This window comes from Crocodylus porosus, unplaced genomic scaffold (assembly GCF_001723895.1).
Source record: "Crocodylus porosus isolate Cpor-Errol unplaced genomic scaffold, CroPor_comp1, whole genome shotgun sequence".
In the NCBI taxonomy this organism is placed as follows: Eukaryota; Metazoa; Chordata; order Crocodylia; family Crocodylidae; genus Crocodylus; species Crocodylus porosus.
The window spans coordinates 104,049,643-104,066,391 of record NW_017728931.1 but is presented as its reverse complement, the minus strand read 5'-3'; the positions used below and the strand labels follow the sequence as shown (position 1 = coordinate 104,066,391).

The 16,749-nt window shown below is 37.2% G+C and overlaps 1 protein-coding gene across 1 annotated transcript in view; it reads left to right on the top strand.

The window, feature by feature from the left end:
- Nucleotides 1-16,749, top strand: part of CADPS2 (calcium dependent secretion activator 2) — a gene marked incomplete at its 5' end in the record, with an annotated part of 600,328 nt that overhangs the window by 494,704 nt on the left and 88,875 nt on the right. Inside the window, 2 exons of the mRNA XM_019543957.1 lie at nt 5,555-5,678; nt 8,463-8,483. Of these exons, the coding sequence (XP_019399502.1) occupies nt 5,555-5,678; nt 8,463-8,483 (145 nt within the window). The remainder of the gene's footprint in view (nt 1-5,554; nt 5,679-8,462; nt 8,484-16,749) is intronic.

The window sequence follows — 16,749 nt, the reverse complement described above, 5'->3', positions numbered from 1 at the left end:
GCTCATCTCTGCTGACTTAATCTTATCCTTTTTTACCAAGGCAGTTAAGTTCCTCAGGACTTTGCTCAGTTGATGGCTTTACAACAATTTTATCAAGCGTGTGTGACAGAGACTCTTGAGAATACCCCTGGAACAAATGCAGGAAAAACCTCACAAACTGCTGCCCACCTTGGACTCTTCTATGCCATGAATATCTTGGACTCCTCTGTACGTGATGGCTTACTGTTGTCGAAATTAAAGTTCTGTTGGGACCCCCAGGAGACCTGTGACCATGCCAGCAACCTCTGGTCACATCCAGGCAAGCTTACAACAGGTATCAGAGATATAGATATTTTTGATGTCTCTTCCAAGAGACATAGATATCTTTATTTCCATACAGGGGTCTTGTGCGGTAGCTATGGTCAAGGAAAGGTTGAAGGAACAGAGGGGTGCTCAGTCTGTACAGAGAGAGGAAGACTAGAACTGTTCAAATACACTGTTTGCCATTACTAATTGATAAGTGTTTCTGTCCTGATTGCAATTACTTGAATTGGAATCAACAGAACAGACAGAGTACTTAAAGACCATCATACGCAAGGATGCAGGGAGCATTTGGTAGCCTTTACATCTGATAGAGCAGTGCCTACAGTGATGGGCTTCCTGCCTCAATCTTCAGGAATTCCCAGAGAGGTTCAGACAGCTCAGACAATTACAAAAGACCTTCCCTTTGACAGCAATAAACTTTTTAAAAATTCCAGATGGATGAGACCTTCCATTTCTTAAGGGACTCCCAAGGCAACTGTAAATTCTCCTATCCTCCTTGTTTCAACCCCAAGAAAGAAAAAAACAAAATTTCGGGCTATCTCCAGGCAGTGTTCTTCTGTTCATTACTTTAACTAGTCTTAAGGGACTTCAGAGCCAGTGAGAGAGAAGAAAACGTTCTAGTAACGATGAATCTCTACATCCTTTTCTGCCCTTCACTTTGAGTCTTATCATGCATCAGGGACTAGTGTCACAGGAGCTCTCAAAGATCATTTATTTCTACTTTTCACCCTGGAATTGGATCATCTCTGGCTGTTGGGCCCTGGAAACTGTAAACAAGAGCTATTCTATCTATTTCCAGTCCTGTCCCTTGCTTTACCCCTTTTCTTTCCTTTTTTGTGTCCTTGTGACTAGGTATTTAGCAAAATTCAAGGATCTGTTGGAACCTGACAGGGCTGCGCCTCAAACTTCAACCTCTGGGCTGTCAACCATGCACCTTAATGCCTACATTACCCCAGCCCCTGTTTGATAACTGTCTTCTAGTTACTAGCAATGGAAACCATGTGGACAGTCATTCAAAAAAAAATGAAAATATATGTATTTTACAGTACCTTTGATTCTTAAACATGTTCTCCACGTGGACTCTTGTGCTTTGTCCACATTATTTGGGTCAACAAGAACGGCATCCTGCTGTTCTCAGGTGTTGTGTTGGTGAAAGAACAGATTGGGTTTCCTGTGGAATTTCTGCCCCCTCATGGGAAGGCATAAGGTCATCTAGGATTTGGGTTTGACCTGAATAGACACTGCTGATTGAAAGAATCCAGTCTTGCATGTATAGGACTCATGCATACCAAGAGGGAGTCTGTAAAGACAGCTAATCTTGGAAAATAATAGTTCTGTATGGTAGGTAACCTTACTGCTCTTTATTTTTACTCCATCATAACTCAGAAATAGCCATAATTTTTGTTTCCAATTTCCTAAAAAGTTATCTTTTGGTCAGACACATAGTATGCAGCAATGAAGCCTATTAGGTATTTGCAGAAAGTATGAATGTGTGAAAATAGGTAGTTGTAATGTAAAATGCTTAGTAGGTCTTACCTTTAGTGGCTGTAGTAATAGAGAATTGTAAATGTTAATTAGGGTTCTGTATACTTACTTAGTTTATAGCATTGGCTCAGGATTATGTGTACTTTAAAAGTTCATTACATTATTTACATATATGAAAGTAGCAACACTTTAGGACATACCCAGTGGGACCTCATGATTTGAAATGCTAAATGTTATCTAGGGATCAGTGGCATTTATGCATGAGCTGTGTCACCTACGGGTTAATAGGAGTAAATAATAGGAAAGACAATACATGGATTATGCAAATACACTGAGGAGGCAGGAGGAGGCAAATAAAGCAGCCAAGTTTGTATTTTATTTATAGATGGATTAAGACTAAGAAAGTACAAGTTGATTAAATCTGTTTTGCTAATTTATTAATGCCCACTAAGAGTTACTAACACAGAGTAAGCAAGCAAAATAAAGCAGGTCATAAATTGGTGCTATGTCTGCTAAAATGATTTGTCTGACCTCATTTACAAGGATCTATAATGTCAGTCAAAGTGATTTCTAAAACTCATCACTCTGAATCCAATTGTTATTGGAAAAATGTTAGAAAATAGGACTACCATTTTTATTAGTAATAATAAACAATCACATACAAATAATCTCAGCAAAGTAGAAAATCCCTTTTTCAATTGGGGCTATCCCAGCAAGCTTCACAGATAGGATTAAGAGAGTTTTAGAATGAGCTCTACAGCTTGTAGGAGTGGCAGCACGTTAGTTTATTTTGTTTCATCTTTTGCATTTTTGGTATTGTTATTCTTTTAGTAGTTAAAGACTGTAAGTGCTGTACCGGGCACAAAAGGCAATAAGGTTTGTGTCTGGTAGAATTTACAATTTAAGCCAAAATAAAATGTGTTCTAATGATAAATGATTTAGTTAAACCCCCCCAAAAAGTAATTTGCACCCATTGTAATTTGCACCCATTTATGCAGTTTCCTTCCATTGTTAAATCAATACTAAAACAGGGTATAAAGAGGTAGAGTGAGCCTTATAATAAGCCTCATTTTCTTACAGAGATTCTTAAGGTGTTAAGGTCAGAAATGACTTGCCTTTTCAGCAAGATGGAAGCAGTCTAATAAAACCCACAGCTGTTTGTAGATATCCTCCACTATTCAGTCACCGGGCTAATTTCTTCTTGTCTTTTGCACTTTCCTATCCTTCGGGCCAAGCAACAAGCTTGGATTTCGGTCCTCCATATTGGATTTGTGAAAAAATATAAAAGAATCATTTATCAGTGTTCAGTATATATGTCCCTTCCAATAATGCAAATTAAGGAGTAGTGGGATAATATATACCCATTATGCTTACATTCTTAACTTAGATATTACACTCTGGAAAATTTATCCTGTTTTTGTTTTTTTTTTAAGATACTGTTTTCCATTTGGACGTCCTGAAGGAGCTTTAAAAGCCACACTTTCATTACTTGAAAGGGTATGTCTTTTTAGTTTATTTCAATTCTAGGATATTTCATCTGTATGTTCTTTTATTATTGAGCTAGAAGGAATATCTGCTAAGATACCATACTAGTGGTTTTATTATATGCTAAATAACTGACAAAGTCTAATAATAAAATATATTTACCAGAACTTTCTCTTAAGTCATTGCAAAGGTTCCCTGTGTCTTTATCATTTGATTATTATGGTCACAAAATGTTATGATTGTATCTTGAAATATAACTTTAAAAATATCCATATAATCTAAATAAACACATTGGAAAATCAAAATTTGATTCAATTTATAAAGAAAAAGTTTAGATTTATCTAAATTGACACGGGAATATAAATGTAACATATAAATAAAACTTGGCTACAACAAATTCCCTAGAACTAGCTCCTGCGGAGGGCAGACAATACTAACAGCATTTATGCTCCCTTGTGAATGAGGAGCATTAAAGTCCAGGAAACTACTAAGAGGGTGAGTTAAAGCAAAATATTCTGTCTTTTCTAGACAGTTATCCCATCCTCTCTAGTACTGTCCAGCCTTTGGATGGTACTGGTCCATTGCCTGATGCATCCGAAAAAGGGGAAGTGACAGCCATTTTGTGCTATTGCAAAATTCTGCCAGGGCCTATACACTATTGGGTGACCAATTCTGTATATTTGGTTTTAAATGTGATTTCATTTAATATATTGCCATATATGTAGACATCATTTTTGTGGAGCTAATATTTTTATTTGTGCTGCTACAGTTAAAAAGGGCCAAGTTGAATTAGGGAAAATGTGCCTTCCTACATCTGTGAACATCCTTTTATTATACTTACCTGTAAACATTGTGGCTCTTCCTTTCTGGTTTAGACTCTTGAGTTCAAGTGTAGAATAAACATATTTGTATAAAATCAAATTGAATTTTGGTACACCTAAGTATGGATAGTCAAAAAACAAGAAAAGAAAACTAATAGCTAAATTACCCATAAAAGTAAAATATTAATATGCATTACCTCTATTGCATTATTAAATACACTGTTGGAGACTTGGGTACATACGAGTCCCTTGGTATTATGCAAAAAATATATTTTTAAAGTTACAGATTAAATTATCTGGGTCCAACTTGCCTCATTTTAATTGAGTCTTGAGTTTTTTCAAAGCAGTATTGACATTTTAGTCAGCAATTAATTGTGTTTCAAAAAGTAATTAATTTTTCAAACTTTAAATCTTTATTTGCAATATTTAGATTACAAAATATAAATAGCATTTTTGTAAGTTTGACAAGTTTTATTTCAGTTTAAACTAGCAGAGGCCAACTTAACTGTAAAATTCAAGGGACATTCTGATTCAATTGAAGCCAGTGGCTAAATTCAATTAACTTCCAAAAGGTCAAACTGGAAGATTTTTACAGATTAGTCAATTTAAAAAATAAATATTTAAAATGTTAAAGTCTTTTTATGACCTAGTCTTCTAGCTTACCATAATAAAATATTTCAGGAAAACTCTGGTACTCTGCGTAAATAGCTAATCCTTTTGAACAAGTATGTTCTGCTGAATTTTAATAACTGTATGCAGGAAGAAAAATAATCAGTGATGATAAGTCTTGTTAGTGTTTTTTTTTCTTCCTTTTTAAAATTGCCAGTTGATGTTCATGAACTTGTGGGGTTCATTTCACCACTAAGAACTGAACGTAATACAAAAAGGGTCACATGGAAATGGTGCTATCCCTGTCTCTAGCTGTAGTTTAATCTAGACCTCAGGACTTCTGGTATTCCATTCTTGATTCTCACTCAGAGACTGACAATCATGCTGAATGGTGTCAAATTGTAGAAATGATCTTATAACTTCTGTAGATTAGGATAAACGTGAAACCATCAGACTAACATAGGAGTGGGCAAAATGAGGCCTGGGGGCTGGATGTGGCCTGCCAGGCCATTTGTATCCAGCCCACAGGGCCCTTAAATTAGAAAATTAATATTAATCTGCCCTGGGCTGCCTGTTATGCGGCCCTTGATGACTTGCCAAAACTTGGTAAGCAGCCCTCTGCCCAAAATAATTCCCTGCCCCTAAACTAACACAACCACCAAAACAAAGTTAGAACTCAAACCTCTAGAAACAAATACCTACTTTATTAACCAACTGGACCACTGATTTGAAATGATTCCTCTTTGATTTTTGCCATTAATTATTAGCAGATCTAAAATAGTTATTAAATTCCAGTTATGCTCTGGAGCTTTGGGTAATGGGCAACCAAGTAATATGATTCTCTGGCACAGGTTTTAATGAAAGATATTGCCACTCCCATACCAGCAGAAGAGGTGAAGAAAGTGGTCAGAAAATGTCTGGAGAAAGCTGCCTTGATCAATTACACTCGACTTACAGAATATGCCAAAATAGAAGGTGAGTATAGTGATCAACTGCCAAAGTGACTGTAAAAGCCAACAGTGCCTATTAACTGAATATTCTGTGAGCAGCCTTTTCCCTTTCCTGAACAAACCTGTACCACAGCAAGGGGAAATGTCTCATTAAAATCTCAGCTGGTGAACTATAGAGCTTTTTCCTATTCATTGCTTTAATATGCCTCCTGGGAACCTGCGTGAACAAAATATCCAGACCTTATGTTTAAGTTGTCTTTTGTTCTTATTTTGAATTTTTATCAAATATAAATGTGTGCTCATGGCTAATTTTTACTTTCTCTAAATATTCCTAATAAACTATTGACAGTGCATTCTTTCCTAATCAGCACCATGAAATTTGGAAATCAAGGCAAGAGATGTCTTTTGAATACCTTAGTCAGGCACATAAACACAATTTATGCTTGTTGAGTTGTCATTGTCAGAGGTAGAAAAGTTACTGGTATATATAGTAAGATACAATCATAAACTGATAAAACGTCAATGGCCTTTTAATTATTATAAATATACTAACAGCAAATAGCTTTAACGATAATATGAGTTTTTCCTATATTTATAATTTATATATATTCTGGAAAATGAGATTAATCAGGGTTGTTGCTAGGAAATCAGTATTTTATTATATAAAGGTTATTGTAATATTGTAAAAATTCTGTAAAACAGTAAAGTATGCTAACAATAAAATAATTTGACAGTATTCAAATGCAATAATTATTTTCCAGAAACCATATAACAGTGTAATATAGTGATACAGATTTAAATTCTAGAAATAGTAAATCCTGCATAAATATGTATTTTTTAATATAAACCATAAATGTGTGTCAGATTACAGGAAACAGAACATGACGTTGGCTTAAAAATTCCATGTTATTGTTGACATAACATTCTGTTTTGGTAGAATTTATTTCTGGTAGTACACTGGAATTAAATAAAGTCATAACATCAAACCCGATAGATATGAAGGAGGGTGATGTGTTTAGTAGTGTTATAAAATCCACTTTTTGTCTTATTCCAGCTCTGGTCAAAGTCACTGACAAACATGAGTTAACCAATCTCACAAGTGATTAACAAAAAGCCAGCTCATCGCTATAGCAACCGATATTATATCATGGGAGTAACAACATGAAACTACCTTAGTAACCAGTTTACCATAATTAATTATGATATCATGTTGTGTTAAAGAAAGAAGGATGAATATTGGATCTTTTCTGGAAAACAAGAAAGCAAAGATACCTTTTCTCTCTCAGATTTTATTTTTCACATTTGTAATTGGGATTTTTGCTCTTAAATTATCTTGAACATTTAGTAAGCCTGTTGGAATAAAATAGAAATAATTTAGAGAGATAACCATAGCTGGATGTATATTTTAGGTTGTGGGAGCATTGTAAGAAAAACGGAAACAAATAATACAACATTGCACGGATGTTCCAACTTTTATTCTGGAAAAGTGTAGGAGTGCATTTATCATTAGTGTGACCAGGTGTAGGGGAGCATGGCGCTAGTCCTATGCATGGATTTAGAGGGTGGCACCAAAGGAATCTGTGCCATTGAAGGGTGCTGCAGCTGGTGTGCAGGGAGCCAGTTCTGTAGCTGCAGCAGTCTGAACCAATTCCACAACACATTGAGCAGCAGCAGCCAGAGTACAGTGAATCAGGAAAGACTCTGCCACCTTTCCTACCCCCAACCCATTCCTGGGTGATGAAATAGCTAGCTACACCTCTGCAAATGATGCAAAGTAAAAGACCAAATTCTGCACTTCAAAGCATGCTTGTAGTTGCTGAAGTAAAACTGAAATTGCAGGAATTTGGCCTCATAGGTGTTTTAACTGAAGTGATTTTTTCTGTGTTTTATCAAGCCACTGCTACCTACCTGATGCATAAATAAATTTCTCCAAGTGGATATACAGACATGTAATAGTAAGCCCCATGTCAAAAGTCAGTTTTAAAATTCTTTTTTCAAGTGTACTTGCCTCAAGAAGGCATACCACCTTAAAAAATGAAGTAGAATGCTATTGGAGGTAAAAGGCTCCAGCTTCATAAGATTAAAAAAAACCCCTTAGTTACCAACTTTCAGTTTTAAAAAGGCCTGTATCCCTCTCTTCTAGTACTAAGGTTTCATAAGCCAAAATCATACGCTTAAGCCAAAATCTTATTGGCAGATACTTTATTTCTGTGTTGATTCTAGACTTTGAACCCTGAAATTGACTTCTGTCTCCTTATAATCATTAGTCATTTTTTATTAGTTGTACCACATCAGAAGTATCTAAGTATTGTCTAAAATATGCCTAAAAATCTCAGATGTAATTATCATATTGGAATTGGACCTGATCCCAAATCTCTTAATATTTCTCTAGATACCAAATCTGTGACTAGTTCTGTAGTCAGTAACTTCCCCTCACTCTCTCAGAAGTCAATCTACTACATGTACAATGTTCAGTGGTGATACTGGCCTTAAACTAACGATGATCAAGAACAGATTAAATCCACAAGGATGGTTATAACAACAGTAATAGCCTAACCCGGTTTTTACTATTATTCATTTCACCAACTTCTCAGAGTATGTAACGTATATTCAGGCTGACTCCATGGGCATAACCAGAAAGAGAATTGTTCTCAAAGTATAGTCAGATATGAGTAGCACATAAGCATTTTAAACGGACAAAACATTGAACTATGTTGTCTGATGTTTGTTGTACTTAAATGAAGTTAAACTAAGTACCTTATTTTTATCTGATGTTTTTCTTCATTTTCTTTTTTTTTTTATATTTTAGCAACAACAGAGAAGGATCAAGGTGATTTATCTTTGTGTGTACGCATGCATGTACCACAGTTTTCTGTGTACTGTATTTCCTTTCTCATTTTTGTTGAATTCATCAACATTTTGACACAAATATATATACAAATTACAATTCAACTGATTATAGAGTATAACATGTATTGTTCACAATAGTAAAAAACAAATATGATGGGTACTGTTGATTAATAAGCTAGATAATTGTAAAATTCAGCAATGTCTGAAGTTTGATGTGATTGTGAAAAAATATTTTAACACATAGGATTTTGTCTTTAATTGTAAACTTGGAAATTCATTAATAGCTTATATTTTATTTTTATTTGTCTACATTTGTAAGTAAAGGCACATTGTCAGCATTTAGGTTTTCTGAGGGATGTATATCCTTACACTTGTTCTCTGATTTAAATCTGTTGTTATCACTGTGATCTATGAAAGTTCTTTGAATGAAGTATTGAGGTAAAGACCTCAGGGAATGGAATAAATGGAATTGTATCCACTTTTCTTAAAATGTTAATGAAAATCAGCCGAGAATATATCTCTGAAAGGTAATATTCACTTGTTGTTTGCAATTGAAATTATTATGTAAAAGAACTGGAAAGTGAAAATGATTTAAAATGTAAGTGAATTTGATTTATGTTTGTTGTTCAGGCAAAGTGAACTTAATATACATGTACATTTCTGCAGTGCCCATTTCCTCCCCATTAATGGAGAGGTAACTGAAGTTATGTGTCAGTGATGCAGACAAGTTTACTTCTGCAATCAGATCAGACTAATTTTGTTGACAGCTAATCTTATAGGCTAGGGACAGAAATTACATATAAACTGCTATAAGTGATAAGAAATGGGTTCAAGTCTGTTACACAACAGAAATTCAGTGGACATAAATGACTTTCAAAATGCCTGAAACTAGTTTAAGATAAACCTGGATGGATATAGTATCAGACTTAACTGATTTAGATTAAATCAGTTTATTAAACTTCTGTCACAGATCCCTTCCAGGTTCAAGTCAACTCACATTCCCCCAGTATGCCAAGATGCTTTGCACCTTCCCTGAATCCCCTCCCTCCCTCCCTCACAGGGTGGGCAGGCTAGCTTTGTCTCAAGCTGTCTGTTCCAACCAACCAGAGAGGTGTGCTCTAGTTCCGTCTGGCTTCTGGCCTAAGCCACTGCAGGCATGTGGCGCATTTCTGAAATCAAAGTTGAATGTCTATTCACTTCCTTATCAGTTCAGTCTACTCAGGGTAGTAGTCTGTGAAGATTGAATCTATTCAGCCTTGGGCTTTTTGACTGTCTGTGCTTAGGCATTGTCATCACAGGAAGTTGGTTTTATTTTCCATTGCATATCTTGATGATGATAAAGGTCTTAATAGGAAAATTAGTTTTAGATGATTGGTAGTATAACTCTATGGTGTGGCTTTGTTTTGGACATGTCTTACTTTTCTGGTGTCACCTGGGATTTGGGATAGTGATAGTTTTTCAGGGTCCAGATTTCAGGGAGTTTATGAGATCAGCCCTTGAGTGTTTATGGACAAGAAATTGCAAAATGGTCTATGAAAGGGCATACCTGGAACACAGTTATTTGAGTAGTGGTCTGTTCCTTGTAAATGGAGAGAATTTTCATTTGCAATGTGTACTTTGTATATGCAGCATTTGGTATATGTAGTGTATATTGTGTGCATACACATCTTTAAATATACCTATAGGGTATTTTTATCATAAATTCATACAGTACCTTGCACAGTAGAACCTTGATTCCTGGAGGTTTGAGATGTGCTGCCACAATATAAACTATGTCAGCAACAGGGGAGGGTTGTCTTGGTGATATTCCCAGGATGAGGTCACTTTCTATTTCAGAAGACAGAGGTGATGATGTAAAAGCTGTCTAAATGTGAGTCAAGCTGCGACTCCCTACTGGTGCTAATGGTGGGGTCAGGAAGACAACTGCTGACTGCAGAGTCCATTTCTCAGTTCTGCTTCCCCCATAAGAGCAGCAATTTCTGTAACAAATAAACCAGCATTATCTTGTACATGGTAAAAATGTAATTAGATTTTAAAATTCACTGGTCATAATATATAATCCCATCCTCCGTTCCCTTTGTGCTGAAAACTCCCAATGAATTCCAAATAAGTTTTTGGGTACTCATGAAGTGCATGATTTTTTTCTCAGAGTTATTAGAAAGAGGTGAAGAAATCTGCGTGTGTGTGTGTGTGTGTGTGTCTGTATGTCTGTATTACACATTTACATGGTTATTGTAATTAATAGGTATGCATATGCATGATTACTATTAATTTAGTTATATTTCATATTGTTACTGACAAATTATTTCTAATTTTAAGTGAGGAAATAGAGCAGTAGTACATGTAATTTAGCAGCTGAACAGCAGAGTAGCATTATGTGTTTAGAAACAGCATCCTTTTGCCTTGTATAAGACTTCTCAACTGTGCACTTTTGTGATGCCTGTTGTTTTAAAATCAGTTTTTTTATGTGCCACTTAAACTTGCTGCTCTATTATTCTTGTAAATTATTTAGATCCATAATATAAAATGATGAAATGGAGATATAGAAAATAGTATAGGCAGAGTAGAAAAGAAGACTGCATTTTGTTTCAATTATTGCCCTCTTTTTTCCCCATCTATACCTTACTTTTGGGGATTGACACACTTTAAAATAAGGTCCTTGTCATCACCTAGATTTTGCAGGACAGCAGAACAGTCTTCTAGATCAGTGGTGCCCAATCTTCTAGCCTGTGGTGAGACTCCTGCTGATTTTAGTGGGAACATGATTGGGCCCATAATATGTAGGGGATTTAGCCCTAACACTGTTCCACATTGTAGCCATAATTAATGGAACATTATTCCATAGTAATTATCATTAACCTTTTAACTCATGCACTAGATTTTTAATGTAGGATCTTGAAATGGAGAGATATGCTGAATAGAAGGCACTACAGAGTTGAGCATGCAGATTCTTTGTGTTGTGAGAATCCTTTCTTAGCAAGATGGTTGCCAGGTTCTCAGGTATAACTCCTAAGTGTTCACATTTTCACAAGTGTCTCAATTGAACTAGACTCAGAGTGTTTCCCTGAAGACAGTATTTACTTTTTTAATGGTAGATGTTGCGGTGTTAGCAGTACTTACATCAGCATTCTACTTAGCACTCATGCTGCAATGCTATAGTAAAGAAAACCTCTGTCTGAAGAAACTTAACATTTATAACAAATTACCAAAGTAACAGAGTGCTATGTTATCATTCTGTTTTGAATGCCATGCTGAAATTCTCATTGTTGTGCATAATCTATTTAATTGTTCATATTACAAAGAGAATAATGGCAAGTCCTCTGTTAAGGTTTGCCCATTATAACTTTTTTCTAATATTTTTTAAGGGCATTTTAATCTCTTCATAATTTGTACCAGGAAAATTATCTTGATATCAAATGCACTTGATACAAATAATATTTTATGTTCAAGCAGTTTCCATTCAGGAACAAGCGAACTTTTGAGAAGCTGAAATTTTAAAATATTTTTAATATGACTTTCTTGCATATAAATATTTCTTACAAATATTTTGAATTTTGTAAATAAGTCATAGGAATAACAAGTAAAATTTTCATACATAACGTGAGGTATGTTCTCTATTTATGTGGTCTGAACATATCCTGGGTTGTTAAACTCTAAGACTATAATCACTAGGTATTTTGAGATGAGTCTAATGTATGATTCCATAAACAAGGAGCACACTCCAGTTAATAACACTTAGAACTGTATGTTCTCTGCCCCCAGTTTCTTCCTATGTAGGAAAGATTATTCTACTCGCACACTATGAATATATTTTTTTGTTTTAAATTTATTATAGAGCAGCCATTCATCACATACCCCATTTATTTTCCCTCCTCAGAAATAAATAATTTGCCATATAGTTTTTTTCAATCTGAATGGGTAGGCAGTAATGGGCATCACCAACAGCACCTGCTGCTGTGATACCCCTGTGTCTACCCTCATGTGGTGAGTCCTACACTCCCCTCTCCCACTCCCCAGTGTTTGTGATTGAGCTGAGCAAGCCAGCTTTGAGCCTTCCCCTCCCTCTTGTATGTCTGTGTGTATATTATTCCCAGCATCATTCCCTGCCTTCTGCACCTCCCTTGTGCAAACCTCTTCACCACACACACACCAGGCCCATCAGCACCTTTCACAGCCCCCTCTACTTTGCCACACACAGTGCAGCCCAAGGAAACACCCCTGACTAACTGTGCCAGCTAGCCCCCTCCCTATCCCATAAAAAGAAGGGAGCCCTGTTTTCCACTTCCCTCCCTTAGCCCACCCCACCCAGCCATCTCTGTGCCAAGGTCAACTGGCAATGAAAGGATCATGCCTGGTAGAAGCTGAGGTCTTGGCATACCAGCAGGAGAATAGTGACTGGGGAGGTGACATTTCCCAGGCTGAGGAGGGAGAGTGTGACAGGTGTGTTGAGGAGGACAGAACTCAGGTCCACTCTGGTACCCAGGTCCCCCAGGAACTCAAGGGTCACCAATCAGAGATCCATTTCTCCACTGCTGCTTGGGGGCTGGCCTCTGGAACACTTCCTTGCCAGGCATCTCAGAAACCACCATGATCTTGGGGGGTCCTTATAACATGCACCAATGTCTGCAAATAAAGCTCAGAGTGGAATGCATTGGGGTGGAGGTAGCAGTGTACCTCATGCCACCTGATGATGTTATGCAAGGGGCCCTGGCTACCTGAGGTAGTGTGGGCAGAGACATTGACCAGCAGGATCAATCAACCTCACAGACACTCGGAGGGGTTTTGGCTTCAGTCCCTGCTTTGTGTGATTTCCTGCGCAGAGGGCATAGGCTCCATCGGCATCCAGTTGAGCACCTGGAGAAATCACACAAAGCAGGGACTGAAGCCAAAACCCCTCCGAGTGTCTGTGAGGTTGATCCTCATCAAATGGCAGCCATAAGAGTGGTCCTTTTAGTGTATGTTCATGACATGCTCCTAGCATCCAGGCTCTGGAGGACCTTGTGCAGGTGAAGGCCTACCAATCCATCTGCTTGGCAGCCTCCTCTGCCTGGGTCATGTGAGTCAAGAGCAGTAGTAATGGTAGATGACAGGCGGCAGGTCAGCTCACTCCCACCTGTGCTCCATAGCTTCTGATGGAGCACAAGCTCACTGTTCTGTCTGGAGTCTACATGTCCCCAGTCATGCTCCCTGCCACAGAACTGGAACCAACTTGAAGTCAAGATGTCTGAGTGGTTACAGACTTGGATGGAGCTGCTTCAGTGCCTCTCCCTCCAAGGGAGGGCCTTGGTCATCAACCAACTTACCCTGTCCATGCTCTGGCTCTGTTTCAACACCATGCCCATGCCCCCGGGCCTCCTGGCCAGTTTCCAGAGGTGGGCACTGGGGTCCTTCTGGCCAAAACAGCACTGGGTCTTTGTAGGTCTCCTGAGCCTCCCCACTGGCGGGCACTGGCCAGTGTTCTCTGCTTGGTGACCCCTACCTTGAACGGTTGTTACTAGCCTACAGTCTTCATTCGTGTCCCTGCTTTTTTTTTTTTTCATTTGTTTTGCGCTCAGTCGGTTGTTAGGCTTTTAGTAGCCTCCCTGAGGGAAGCTTATAGTTTTCTTGGTGGACCTAGGCCCACTGTCCTCCACATAACAAATAGACCTGTCTTCACCCATGGCAGGAGTGAATGCTTGAAAGGGAGAGCATATAAACATGATATATCTAGAATGATCTATCCTCTGCTATACCCTCCACTGCTATTGCAACAGTCAGCCAGCATACAGAGAGTTGTATTATTAAAAAATACTTGTTTTAAAATAAAAGCTCTTTGGTTATAAAAATTGGACCTTTATCCTCATCAGACATCCTGGTGATTGTTTTGATTTGAGAAGCTGGAATATATTAAATAAAAGCAGGCTAAAGGGATGCTGCAAACTGTCCACCTACTCCAAAACTAACCATAAGCCACCAATCAACCATCACTTTTAGTTATTTACATTGCTGAGATCTAAGTAACTGTTAACCCCAACCAGCAGTGGGTCAGTAACTGACCAACATGTTTGCTCTATTTTAAATAAATTAGTAGTTACTAAACCATTATGAACAGATTTTCTACTGGAAGAGAAGCACGTAAAATGCCCTCAGAGATCATAAGGCTCTATCCAACTTAAGAACAAGTACACTACAACCATTATTGAAATTGAGGCAGCAAGTGGAGAGAGAGTCATTGTGCATATGGTGAGAGGGCTTGATTAAAGCTCTCAGTGCATGTTCACTTTACTGAATGAACAAAGGAAATCAGTGAGTTGCACAGTCACATAACACCTTGTTGCTGGTCTCTGATTACTATACAACTAAATGAAAATCACCGAGGACATAAGAAAATACCCTTGCCCTCAGCCTATTCGTGGACCTATTTATGTTTGTTAGCTTTATTACCATAGGGATATAAATATTCTGTAGCAACAAGTGGTATGAAAGAACAACAGAAAAATAATCATTTGATGTTTTCCTTTTTTGAAATTAAATTTAAAGAAGAGAAAATTATAGTGTAATACTTTCAGCATTTCCAACTTTTTCTGTTCAAAAATCTATAGTCATTAGAATCCAGAAAACAGTGCAAAATATCCTTTTCTGCCCTTTTAATATTCCTCCAAGGAATTCCTTTTGGCCTTGAAATATTGCTGAGTCACATGCTGCGAATCATGAATTAAACATTACAATTGTAAAAATTAAAAGATTTTTTTTTGTTCTGTTTATTTGGTTTCTCATTTTTTAACCTTTTGGTTTCACATTTTCAGATTTTTCAAAAATGGGAGCCAGAAATATATATATTTAAAATATGATCTGAAATTCTTGTGATTGTCATATATCTCCTTAAGTCTGTTACACACCCATTACATTTAAAGAAAGCATCAGATATTGTAACACCTGTGATGAAATTAGGCAACATTATGGCTAAGAGTGGTGGATTTTGATTCTGAACAGCATCTATTCTCCTCTCTCTCTCTTTTAATCACCCTGTGCATCAGTTTCACTATTGGGAATTATGGTAATAATATTTTAGTAAAATATTTTAAGATCCATGACTTGCAATTCTCATAAATCCAAATTATAATTAAACAAATATTGGTTTCAACTCCATAGTTGAGATTTAATTCCATTTTTTACATAAAGCAGAAATTTCGCTGCTTTGTTTTGTAAAAAAAAATGTAGTGCACGTACAGAACAGAATTATTTTCTAACCATATAAAAATAAGTCTGTTGATTCATTTGAATTAAAACTGAATGGCAGATGACAGTACAAGGATCAATGGTCTCAGATTGCAGCAAGGGAAATTTAGGTTGGATATTAAGGAAAACTTTCTCACTACGAGGGTGGTAAAGCACTGGAATGGGTTTCCTAGAGAGGCAATGGAATCTCCATCCCTGGAGGTCTTTAAGGCCCAGCTTGACAGATCCCTGGTTGGAATGATCTAGTTGGGGATGGTCCTGCTTTGAGATGCACTGCTTCTGGCTCCTCCCGTTTCCAGCGCAGGGGTAGAGCCCAGTTGTCCTGGCTTCTAGCCATGCCCCTGCTCACCAGCCCTCTGCTGACAAACAGAAGCCCTGCAGGCAAAAAATGTTATTAACACATAACATGCAACTGCTCACAGTATGTTTTAACTCCAAAGCTGCTTAATATTCCACAGATTTAGTATGGTCTAAGTGTAACCTGTGACTTCACCCTTCCTTTCTCTGTGCCTCTGCTATCATGAAAAATAATTTGAGTTCATATTAGAGTAACATTTTAGGGGAACTTAGTTACCCCCTTTTAATAGTTCTTGCTTTATGCAGAAGAGGGGTACTTCCTGAAACAGACAGCTTTTTATGTAATTTATCTTACCATATTTTTGGGCTTGCTCCTTCTGCTATTAAAATCGAAGGGGAATTTTACCATCAGTTTCCATATGACCGGAACTGAATTACATATTCTTTCTTCCCTTGGAAATAGAAGACAAATATTTGCATATGAGGATAAAGGGAATTGGTACCTTCAGGCTTTGATCATTTTAATGATGTGTTTTTATTTTGTACATGTGTAAGTAGGGTAGGTGAATGAGGCCTGTGTGTAGAAAAGCAGTATAAATTAAGCATAAAATATTATGAACAGAATTTATAGACATAGATTTCATAGACATTAGGACTGGAAGGGACCTCAGAAGATCGTCGAGTCCAGCCCCCTGCCCCAGGGGCAGGAAGTCAGCAGGGATCAGAGGATC